We start from the raw sequence: 12,322 nt of genomic DNA on the forward strand, positions 1-12,322 counted from the left end.
AGTCAATGGTTCTTCTGCTTCATAGCCAACGGCAGTATATCTTTGAATACGATTTGTTGGATCGGCTTTCTGCTGTCACCATGCCCAGTGTTGCTCGTCATACCATGCAGACTATTCGCTCCATTGGCTATTACCGGAATATATACAACCCCCCTGAAAGTAATGCTTCTGTTATAATGGACTACAATGAAGAAGGGCAGCTCCTTCAAACTGCTTTCCTGGGGACAAGCCGAAGAGTATTATTCAAGTACAGACGGCAGACCAAGCTCTCAGAAATTTTATACGATAGTACAAGAGTTAGTTTTACTTATGACGAGACAGCAGGAGTCCTGAAAACAGTAAACCTCCAAAGCGATGGCTTTATCTGCACCATTAGATACAGGCAAATTGGTCCATTGATTGACAGACAGATTTTCCGCTTTAGCGAAGACGGAATGGTAAATGCCCGATTTGACTACAGCTATGACAATAGCTTCAGAGTGACTAGCATGCAAGGTGTCATCAATGAAACCCCATTGCCGATTGATCTCTACCAGTTTGACGATATCTCCGGCAAAGTAGAACAATTTGGGAAATTTGGAGTTATATATTATGATATTAACCAAATCATCTCTACAGCTGTAATGACTTACACAAAACACTTTGATGCACACGGTCGCATCAAGGAAATTCAGTACGAAATATTTCGGTCACTAATGTATTGGATTACAATTCAGTATGATAACATGGGACGAGTGACAAAAAGAGAAATTAAGATCGGGCCATTTGCCAACACCACGAAATACGCTTACGAGTATGATGTAGATGGTCAGCTCCAGACAGTTTATCTGAATGAAAAAATAATGTGGCGATACAACTACGACTTGAATGGCAACCTCCACTTGCTCAACCCCAGTAGCAGTGCCCGTTTGACGCCACTTCGCTATGACCTGAGAGACAGAATAACCCGGCTAGGGGACGTGCAGTATCGATTAGATGAAGATGGATTTCTGCGTCAGAGAGGTACCGAAATCTTTGAATACAGTTCAAAGGGCCTTCTTACTAGAGTTTATAGCAAAGGCAGTGGATGGACAGTGATTTACCGTTATGATGGACTCGGACGACGAGTTTCCAGTAAAACCAGCCTTGGACAGCATCTCCAGTTTTTTTATGCAGACCTTACTTACCCAACCAGGATCACTCACGTATACAACCACTCAAGTTCTGAAATCACATCTCTTTACTATGACCTGCAAGGACATCTTTTTGCCATGGAAATTAGCAGTGGAGATGAGTTTTACATTGCATCAGACAATACGGGGACACCACTGGCTGTTTTTAGTAGCAATGGTCTCATGCTTAAGCAAATTCAATACACTGCTTACGGAGAGATCTACTTCGACTCTAACCTTGACTTCCAGCTGGTAATAGGATTCCATGGAGGCTTATACGACCCACTGACCAAGCTCGTCCACTTCGGAGAAAGAGATTATGACATAATGGCAGGCCGGTGGACAACACCTGATATTGAAGTCTGGAAGAGAATTGGGAAGGATCCAGCTCCTTTTAATTTGTACATGTTTAGAAATAACAACCCAGCAAGTAAAATACATGATGTGAAGGATTACATCACAGGTAAAAGAAGGTTACTTAAATTGCAAGACTTGCTCAAACTTTTCTCCCTCTGTATTCATATAATCTGGAATCTGTTTATCTGGGTTACAGACTGAGGGTACTGTGTGTGGAGGTTTAGTAAAGAAACTCGCAGGGAAAATAATTGTTCAGAAAAGTACTAGGCATTTAGGACCAGATCAACAAAGTGATTTTAGCTTGGTGTGCTAGGCCTATAAACATCCAGTTTAGACTGAAATGTACAATTTTGGTGAAGTACCTTGGTATGTTGTTGGAAAAGCTATTTATGAGAAAACATTAAGCTCTCAAGAATGAAATGAACTACAGCAAACATGCTCATCAGGAATGGTGAAATAGCGATTTTGAAATATCTTGTCTAGCTTTAGACATTGACTTAGTTACCTAAGAGAGATGGAAATACACAACATATTATTAGATTTAAGGCTTAGTTAACTACGATAAGAGATCTATTTGTGTCCTACACAATCCTTATGATGCCCTAGTATTAGACTTGACCCAAAATGATATTTCAGAGTATCTCAGTATACAGAGGGGTTGAGTTTTCCAAAGTACATTTCAATGTACCAGTGCAATACGTCCCTTTCTCATCCACCAACTGAAGTGTAACACCAGGTTGCTCTGAGATCTCAGTGTACTGGGAGAAGAAAGGGGAGTTCTAGGTTCTCCTTCCAGAACTGTAACATATTGCCAAGTGCTCTTATAATGAAATAGATAGACTTCTTGAGCAAGTACAAGAGCAAGATCCCCTCAAGAACACTCATGAGATTCTCCTTACATTTGAATTAGTCAGGTTTTGTTTTTTGTTTTTGTTTTTATGGATCAGTGCTGTTGGGCAGTAAGAAATGTGTATTTGTGTACCAAAAACAAGAGGGAGTGAGAATGTACAGTAGCAAGGGCAGGAGGAGTCTTTCTGTGACCAGTTAAATTCATGAACACGGCAGAAAGTATTGGAAGTACTGGAAGTACATTGGTTGATATTTGCCAGAGTGTGTTTTTGCAAGGCTGCTAATGTAAATTGGCTAAGAAAGGGAAGGCCAACAGTGATATGTAGTCCAATGACTACAGAGGCACGACCGAGAAGTACAGAGCAGGACATCGAAAAAATAGTACAGAATTCTCTTTTGGCAATAGAAAGCTGTTGACATGCCACTTGTACAATCAAGTTGTTAGGGAGCGTCTATATGTTTTTTGTGGATCTAGAGGTAGCAATGTGTATTGTTTTCCATTAATCTACGTACAGAAAATAACGCATGTCACCAGAAGTTTCTGAAAAGTGCATGGCTCAATCAGAATCATTTGAATTTTTGTATTTGAATAAATGTGTATTTTACACAGACAGCACTAGAAAAAGGAGGAGCTCAGCTCCACTTGGTGAGGCTACCACTCAGAGAAGCATACGAGGAATGAAGTGGGTTTGCATTAATTTAAAAACCAGCAGCTATTAACAGGGTTGCTAACAGGCTGCCTCAGAGCAAGGATGATAGTGAACCTTTGGATCTGGCCTCTTCTAGCAGCATGTGCTATAGGGGAAGCAGTTGCAAACAGATTGTTTGTGGCATTGAAGATGATGCACGTGGTTCAAAAATTGCCCTCATAATCCAGCTTTAGTTCTCCTATTAACATCTTCCACATATGGAATACATAGATACATACTGCTTATACAAGGTTATCATTACAATGACTAATTCAGCTGGCTGGCATTTTTAGATCCAGAGCCTCATGAAGCATATCATTTATCTGGAAAGGTTATAAATTATTTTTGGGTACATACTTCTATTTAAGATTTGGAAGAATTTTGTTCCTTCTTCCACTTGTGTGGGGTTTTCTTAAATAAAAACTACTAGACTCAATAAGGAGCACTCTGCCAACTTCCACCAAGCTTAAGATTTGTGAGAGATAGGGTAGAAAGACAGAAACTAGCAAGGCAGAGCACCCATTCTTACCCAACAATTGTTAATTAGTTAATTGCTGGCATCCCTAATTTATTTATTTTAATAGAACATGAAGTGTATCATAAATAATGTTATCTAATGCTAACTTAGTGTTCTGTCTACTTACTGACACAATTATAATACATTTCATTAGTTTTTAATTTCATCAATCTGACTTCATCCGGAAGAGGGGGAGATTTCTCTTGAATCAACATAAATTCAATGCCAAATCATTTAAAATGTAATTGACTGTAAAGGTGTTATTTCAGATACAGTTTGAAGACACTACAATAAAACATATAGAACAAAAGAACTGGATGTGCTCAGCAGCACTTTTTTGCTTGATTTTGATGTATTGATGATGAAGGTATGACAAAGAGAGTGATCAGTCTGACCCTGAAATCCCAGTTAGTTTAGGCTCTATTGGAAGGAAATCTCACCCAATCACGCTCCTATATTCGTTCTGGAAGTCACCGAGGCCTTTAAAAATGCTGAAACCTGCAGTACCTTTCAAAATAGCCTGGAACACAGCAGAAATTTCACGTAAGCTTAGGACTTCAGGTTTTCTACATCAGCTTGCTATTCTAGCTGTAGCACAAATCTAAATCCATGCATAACAACGCAAAGACTGTTGAATAATTTTCATATTACAGGAGGAGATCAACTATGTCAAAAGCTATTCCATATACAAATGATAACAAATAATTGCAAAATATTGAACAATTCTAACATTTTTTTCTCTCTCTTTTTTATAATTCTCTTTCAGATGTTAACAGCTGGCTGGTGACATTTGGCTTCCATCTCCACAATGCCATTCCCGGTTTTCCTGTTCCTAAATTTGATTTAACAGAACCCTCCTATGAACTTGTGAAGAGCCAGCAATGGGAAGACATACCTGTAAGAAACAAAGCTAAGCACACAAGTAGAAGGAGATAGAGTGTTCCCTCCTATTCAGCTTTTAATAGGCATGGATAATCCGGCCAGGGCTACTTGCTAACTTAAATCTGAACAGCACTTTTCAAACCTCTGATTTTTATCTGTTTATTTTCAAAATAATGTAAGAAGTTACAGATGATGTTCTTTCTTACAGATTTGCTAAGCTAGGTACAATTCTAAATAAGCTTTTTGTTTGCTTTCAGCAATAATAAAAATGCAGAAGGACAATAATCAACTAAAAGAAGTTTAAGACCCTTTAAAGATGTCTGAGTTTCCTAGCAGAAACTACAGAGATTAGATTTGTACTAACACTCTGCCTGAAGGCAGAAACTGAACACTGTAGCAAAAAAATAGACTGTGAAATAAACAGAAGAACAGGTGATATAAATTATGCATACCAGGCACCACTACAATTTTACTTCTCTTTAATATTAACCATGTTTTATATGTAAAGATAAAATATTGAAAATGAAATTACCTGAGGTAAAATCCATTACATTACATAAAACCAAAACTCCAGGTGCTTATGAAGTTCTTTTGGGAGGAAGAAAATGAACTTCAAACCTGAAAACCTCTTAGAATTTTAAATGATAAAAGAAATGCATGTAAAAGTTAAAATCCAAACCCACTATTAAAGAAAATGTTGTTTACAAATCAAGCTTATTCAGAGATCAAAGACCTATGCCCTTTAAAATCCTACAGTTCTCAGTTAAGAAGGAAGTGTTAAAAGAGACAGTAAAATGGGTAATCTGATCATGAGCAGTCAAAAATCATTCTTTTTTTTACAAGAATCATGACGGAGAACTTTACAAGATTAAAACCTTCCAAGCCAATTTAGACCCCAAAAAATCATTTAAAAGGTGGCCCAGCAGAAGGGAATATATGGAAGGGAATTCTGCATGCATGAAGTGACCCGCTGTCTGTATAGTTTAATAGCCAGGGACCACGTAATGGGGAAAGACCGTAGAGCACACCACGTCCATGAATAGCAGAAGCAGTAAAGAGCGTTGCTTGTACTCTGGGCTGTTATCAGGAGATAAGAGACCTGTCATCAGGCACTGCTGTGAAGAACCATTAGAGGCTGTTTATTTAGATCTCAAAGCCTAAAAATCACAATTAACCAGTACTGCCAGGAAAAGGGCACCAGGAAGGGAACCAGTCTGGCCAAAGAGATGGGAGCAGCCAGCTAGTTGTCAGAAACCTTCCTTCAGGACAGGAGTGCCAGGGAGGCACGTGAGGAGTGCCAGGGACATGCAGCGTGACAAAGGAGGAGGGAGAGAGAGAGAGGTGGGAGGAAAACAAAGATGCAAAACTCTCAGGTAGGAAGAAATTGTAACTTTGGTATTCACTGTTGAATAAACAAACACAACCAGGAGCCAGAAGTAAACATAAGGAACGCTTAGTATTTTGAAATGTTTTAGGGAGTGAGCTGTACACAGCTCTGAGGTTTTGCTTCAGAGCTCTGAGGTTACGTTAAAAATAAACAAATTTTGTCATTAAGTTGTTACAGCATCTTGCTGCTCTCACTGATGAGTGTGCTGGCTAGAATATATCTTGTGCTCAGTAGCTTTCCTGTAGTGTAGGATTCAGAACAGCTGAAATTCATACTTGTTAGCAAGTGCAGACAAGAATCTGCCACATTTAAGGGGAGTTGAGAGCCCAAGTCAATTTGAATTCCCTCAGGAACTGTACCCTCCAGAAAGCTGCCCCTGTGGCAAGGCAGAGAAGCCTTTGCAAACCTTTTGCCAGGCTTTGATTAGCAGCAAGGCTGAATTAAGATTGCAGAGCCTGTGTTAATGACTCCTGCTTGGTATCCCATCCAAAAATTTTGGAAGAGTGAACAGGCTTATGCTTTATTTGTCAGTCAGGAGTTAAGTGGGTTTAAACAATATTTTACTGAAAGGAAAAGGGGTCAATTGGAAGATAAGCTGGATAATCTACAGAAACTAACTACTCCTTTTCAAAAGTGCAGCCAAAGCTATTTAAATCTTTCTCTCTGTTTCCTGCTGAGACAACTGCTAGGGCAGCTGTCTGCTCTCCACCTCCGTCAATACGATCTCATTCACAGCTTGTTGTTGTTAAGCCCCAGGGTTAGACAGATAGGATGTGCCTGTTCTGCACAGTGGTAAGGTCTCATCCCAGCCACAGCTGACCCCATAATGTGAGCTGCCCCGCTGTCTGGCCACACTAGGTAACCATTCCTGCTGGCTGCTCCTACTTTTCTTGCCGATGGGGCTAACCACAGCAGTTCTGCTGACAGGTCCTGGTCTCTGGCTGTCCTCTCACCTTACCAAGAGTGCATCTAGCATACTGGCCTACACGTAGCTCTTAACAGTCAAACAAATTTTTAATACAGATTTTCCTTTCCTGGCTGTCCCATCATGTGCTTTTGCACCTCAGAACTGCAGCTGTAATTTCCTCCCTTTTATGGCACACCTACCTTTCCAACAAGAACACCCTAGATAAGGGAAAACATGAAGTAATAAGTGAGCATATTTTAGACTTGCCTGTTGGTTATTTTCATTCATTGCCCCTTTTCTTTGCCAGCTGTCAACAAAGCTTTTTGCCGTATTCAGGATTACGCCCCTCTGAAGTTCTCTGGAGAGAGACTGCTCGTCTCTTTCAGGCCCCAGCCAGCATGCTGAGACTTGAAGTGAAATGGATGCTCACGTAGCTGGAGTGGCTGCAGCTTTTTCACACATCTCCTTTTGTCAGTTTGTGCCAGTATTTGCAAGAAAAGGCATCCGTCCCCAACACTCCACTCCTCTGCTCCGTACCATTTACCTCCTCCCCCTTCGCCAGAAAGCCTATCCTCATGGTTTGCCCCCTTCCTTTACCAGCTTCAGGGGATATGAGACCCTCCCTGCAGTTTGGCCTTGGACCGCAGCTCCTTAAGAGACTGTATCTCCTGACTCGGTGTAAAGAAAGGCTTGTTCTCCTTCTAAAAGCACAGCTTCATGACTTGCAAAAATCTCCTCAATTTAGATGGAACTGTGGTAGACAGGAACCACATTTGAACGGGCTCAAAGGATGAGCTAACACCGTAGTAAGACAGCTCTTTCCCCTAGTAAGTATTAGTATTGCAAAAGTCTGTCCTGTGTGGCCCGCTAAGTAGCCTGTGAAATAAACAGTGCTTTTGTGCATGCGCAGGTTCTCAGGGAGACAAAGAGAGAAACATTATCAAACCAAATAGTCTTGTAGCTCAGCAGAACAAGCAGTATGCAGATTTAATTAACTCCTTGGCACTGTCAGTTGTGGCATATCCTGTTGTCGTCCATGGGCAGTGCACCAAGAAAGCCTGCCTGTTTGGCATCTAGAGGGCTACAGATGGTTGGTAAAACTTCTGTTCTTGTTTACAGCCAATTTCTGGAGTGCAACAACAAGTGGCGAGACAAGCAAAGGCTTTCCTTTCCCTGGGAAAAATGGCAGAAGTGCAGGTCAGCAGACGGAAATCCAGCGGAGAGAAGTCGTGGCTGTGGTTTGCTACAGTGAAGTCTCTGATCGGGAAAGGGGTGATGCTTGCTGTCAATCAAGGGAAAGTGCAAACGAACGTGCTCAACATCGCAAATGAGGACTGCATAAAAGTGGCAGCTGTTCTGAACAACGCCTACTACCTAGAAAACTTGCATTTCACCGTTGAAGGAAAGGACACGCACTATTTTATCAAGACCACTTCCCCCGAGAGTGACCTTGGGACACTGAGGCTGACGAGTGGGCGGAAGGCCCTGGAGAATGGCATCAACGTCACCGTTTCCCAGTCCACGACCGTGGTAAACGGCAGGACTCGTAGGTTTGCCGATGTTGAAATGCAATACGGTGCTTTGGCGCTCCACGTCCGCTATGGCATGACGCTTGATGAGGAGAAAGCCCGAATACTGGAGCAAGCCAGGCAAAGAGCCCTTTCCAGTGCCTGGGCCAGAGAACAACAGAGAGTAAGGGATGGAGAGGAAGGCGCCAGGCTGTGGACAGAAGGAGAAAAGAGGCAGTTGCTAAGTGCTGGAAAGGTACAAGGATATGATGGGTACTATGTACTCTCTGTGGAGCAATATCCAGAATTAGCAGACAGCGCTAACAATATACAGTTCCTCAGACAAAGTGAGATAGGAAAGAGGTAACACACTGGCTTAGCTCAGGCTGCCAAAGAGACTGTGTACCAGTGTCTTCTAAAAAGGAGACCAAACTGTTTTGCTGCATTACTACTTGAGCCTAAGCTTACATCTTTGCTCAGATTTTTTCTGTAGCACAATCCGAATGGACTCTAAGGAAAAGAGCGCCTTCCAGAAGAACGATACTGCTAATGACAAAACTTTTTTTTTTCTCAATGACCTTAAAGGTGATCTGCTTTAAAGAATATGTTTACATATGCATATCGCTGCACTCAAGTTGGACTGAGAAGTATTAAAAAAAAAAAAAAAGAAGAAGAAAAAAAAGAAAAAGGCCTAAAGATTTTGCAACAGGCTGTCTGTTCCTTTGAGGCACTGTATTTAATTAAGATACAGACCCGTACAGTGTTTCCAAATGTTACTGAATTGTTGACCTTTGCTTACCAGAAGTAGTCTCTCTCTTTCTCTCTCTCTTTTTCTCTCTCTTTCTCACTGCATAGGATGTGGTATATATCTGTTAATTTTAAAACGTGGGGCAAAAATTACTGTTTATAGACAACCCAACTGCTTTAAACTGTGCTGCTTTCTAAAAGGACATTGGCACAAGTGACTGATGCTACCATGGGAATTTAATAACGGATTTTACAATGCTAACATGGTTTGCCTTGGGGGGAAAAACGGCAAGTAGAATCCTTGTTACAGATAAGCAAAGGAAACCCTGATTTTTTTGTAAATTATGTGAGACAAGTTGTTTATGGATTTTTATATGAATTACAATTTACTGTACATCAAATATTAGTCTCAGAGGAGTTAATTTATGTAAAGTGTTTAAAAAAGTTTATACTTAAAAATAAAATGATAAAAACATGTGCTGTGTGTGATTTTTTTAAAGAAAAAGGAATTGCACCTTTTATGTTATAGCTGTACAGTATAAAGGATTATATTGTAGAGATATAACAGTGATAACTAATGTCCAAAAGTGTTAATATTTTTGTATTAGGTTTAAAGCTGTGCATCTATCACTCTGCTGATAGGATGAAACACTCCAAAGTGGCTGGCTGAATCAGACTGCAGCTCCCTTCCCTCCTGTACCTCTCCTGTCACCCAGGCCAGTGCCACTTCATCAGTCATTGTTAGAAGGCACAGTAACCAAATAAGTCTCGTTTATTATGATGGAAGACTTTAATAGGTTGGGTTTTCCTTGTCTTTTTCAGCCCTAACGTAATAAATGGACATTTATTCATACCAAGTGGGGTTTCTGTTGTTTTTTTAGAAGCTTTGTTTCACAATGGAGAGAATAGTGTCTCAGGTGCTTGGCAAATTGTATGTAGAAGAAGAAGAAGAAATGATGTAGTTTCATCCAGTTATGTCAACTTTGTCTTCTGTATAGTACAGCTCTTTTAGATGTTATAACTCCAGATAGAAGAAGCGTACCTCTGACCTGATGCTACACGATAGCTCTTTAGGCAGGCAGGCTGTTCAGCAGGTTCATTTCCTGGCCTTCAGCTGGCAGATCAAATTCCATTACTGTGAAAACAGAACACGGGGATGGAGAGGAAGGTCTAATCCTAGTGCCTAGTCTGCATCTCAACACCACTGCATAGATTTGGCATGCTCTGCTCCAAGGCCCAGTGTATTTGCTGCAGGACGTAACCGAAGCGTGCAGCTGGCTCCTTACAGGAAGCCTGTAGGGGCATCTATGGCATCTGTTCTACGTCTTGGCTGAAACCATTCTTAGAGCTTTACTCTTATGAGCACTAAATTCAGCCACAAAAACAAATATTTTTAAGATGAGACAAAATTGTTTTGTTTTGTTTTTGTTTTTTTGATGTTCATTGAAATATACACAGTTATTTCTATCCATGTATTATATTGACGAAACATAGTAAGTGAACGTGTCTTAACTATGAATGGTTCAAGTGGATGTAATAAAAATAGTTTTCTAACTGCTTTGTATTCTGAGAGTCTATGGTATTACATACTCTAAATTGCACATTAGGATTGTTTGATAAACAGATCTGAATTTCTCCCAGCCAAGTTGCTACCGAATCTACAGTATCGGTGCTGTTGCTGTATGTGTGTACTTGGTAGAACATACAGAACTAATTACACATATAACGAATGCTAATCATCTATTAGAATGAAAGCACAGATTAGTTGTTAGTCTTTTTACCCTTGAAGCCTTGAGGGCCCTAAATTTAGAGAGGAGGATGATATGTCAGACCCCAGCGGCGTGTCATTGATCTTCGTATTATTTTTGAAGATGTAAAATGCTAGGTGTTCGCAGTTCTGTTGGGTGGCTCTTCCACAGCACTGTATTTAGCATGCTGTAAGTGCTCTCTGTTGAAATAGGCTCATATTCGAAATTATGTCAAATGTTTCTGTTCTGTTTGAATATGAAAAGCTTGTATAACATGTCAACAATGAAATATATCTTCTACTTGATGCGTACCAGTTCCTTCTCCTTTGTTCTGGCACCAATAAACAACAAATTATAGTATCCGTTGGTGATCATTTTAGATAAAGTCAAATCAAGCCAATTAGTGGCCTTGTTAGTAGGTGTAATGAGCCTATTTCTTGCTAAAAAAAGACTTGTGATCTGGACATGCTCCTGCAGGAAATAGTGACCTTGGGGAATATATAAACAAAAGATCTTTTTAAAGAAAAAATATGTATAATTAAAATAAACATATTACAAAAAAAAAAAAAAAGGAGATTCTAAGTATTTTAGGCAATGCCAGTCAAAATGCTATCCTGATATTTTGAGATGTATATTTCGTCTGATTTGTATTGTTCTTTTAATTTGCCTTCTTAACTTTATATGTGTCCTGAATTTTCCACAAATTGATAACTATAGATTGCATCTAGGCTTTCCAATAAAAGCCAACCCAATGTGTGCGTGTGTGTGTGTTTATATTTGCTTTTTAAACCTGTATGTCAGATATTACAGCTGTGCTATCGCTTTTCTGGTTCTGTCGGAAGAAGCAAAGCGATCCAGTTGCACGAGTATTGATTCATTTGCTTCACAGTTGGCAGTGTCTTTTTTCCTCCATCCAATGGCTTAGTCTGCTAACTCAGCAAAGTCAATTACTCCATGGGATCTCTCGGGTGGCCTACTTTAGAGAAAACATTAAATATACCTCACAAAGTCAAATCTTCTATAGATAAGGAAAAGCCAAAGAAAAACAACAAAAAAAAAAATCACTTAGAACTGTTTTCTCTGATGTCCTCCTGAGTAAAAATACGACAAAAAGTATTTGATTAGAAATAATTAGGTTGGCACTGGTAGTTACATATATACACAGAAGAGATCCTTCAATCTGCATTTAGACCCACTTTGTCGAAACTGCTGACTTCAGCTCTACTGTATGTCAGGAGACTGCTTTGATTTTAGTTGGAACAGGCAGATTTCACCACACTTACTTTGTAGTGACAACCTCAAGTTGATAACATGTTGATCCAGCATGAATCGGGTCACTCTGCTTAGCTAACTGTGCCCTAATTTTGTTATTAAAAAAAAAAAAAAAAAAAAAGCCAGTCAGAGAGCTTTGTATGTTCACACTTGGGAGGTGAGAGATTTGCATTTGACAGGGAAAAAAAATGCCAGTTACCACTGCCACTCTTCAGAGGCACTGTTAAAGTGATGGCTGAAAGACTGCAAAAGAAGAAACACTGCATAAAATAACAGTTTAAAATGATTGTCTACGAGAGAATAGGCTG

At 40.0% G+C, this 12,322-nt stretch overlaps 1 protein-coding gene across 11 annotated transcripts in view; it reads left to right on the forward strand.

Annotated features, from left to right (window-relative positions):
• The window catches only part of TENM3 (teneurin transmembrane protein 3), a 1,329,889-nt gene extending 1,318,391 nt beyond the window's left edge, over window positions 1–11,498 (forward strand). For all 11 annotated transcript variants that reach the window (XM_035325081.1, XM_035325082.1, XM_035325083.1 and 8 more), the window contains 3 exons: window positions 3–1,614; window positions 4,330–4,460; window positions 7,859–11,498. In XM_035325081.1, the coding sequence (XP_035180972.1) occupies window positions 3–1,614; window positions 4,330–4,460; window positions 7,859–8,614 (2,499 nt within the window). In that variant the 3' untranslated portion in view covers window positions 8,615–11,498. The remainder of the gene's footprint in view (window positions 1–2; window positions 1,615–4,329; window positions 4,461–7,858) is intronic.
• The last annotated feature ends 824 nt before the right edge of the window (window positions 11,499–12,322 follow it).

Source organism: Oxyura jamaicensis, chromosome 4 (genome assembly GCF_011077185.1).
Source record: "Oxyura jamaicensis isolate SHBP4307 breed ruddy duck chromosome 4, BPBGC_Ojam_1.0, whole genome shotgun sequence".
NCBI classification, from domain to species: domain Eukaryota; kingdom Metazoa; phylum Chordata; class Aves; order Anseriformes; family Anatidae; genus Oxyura; species Oxyura jamaicensis.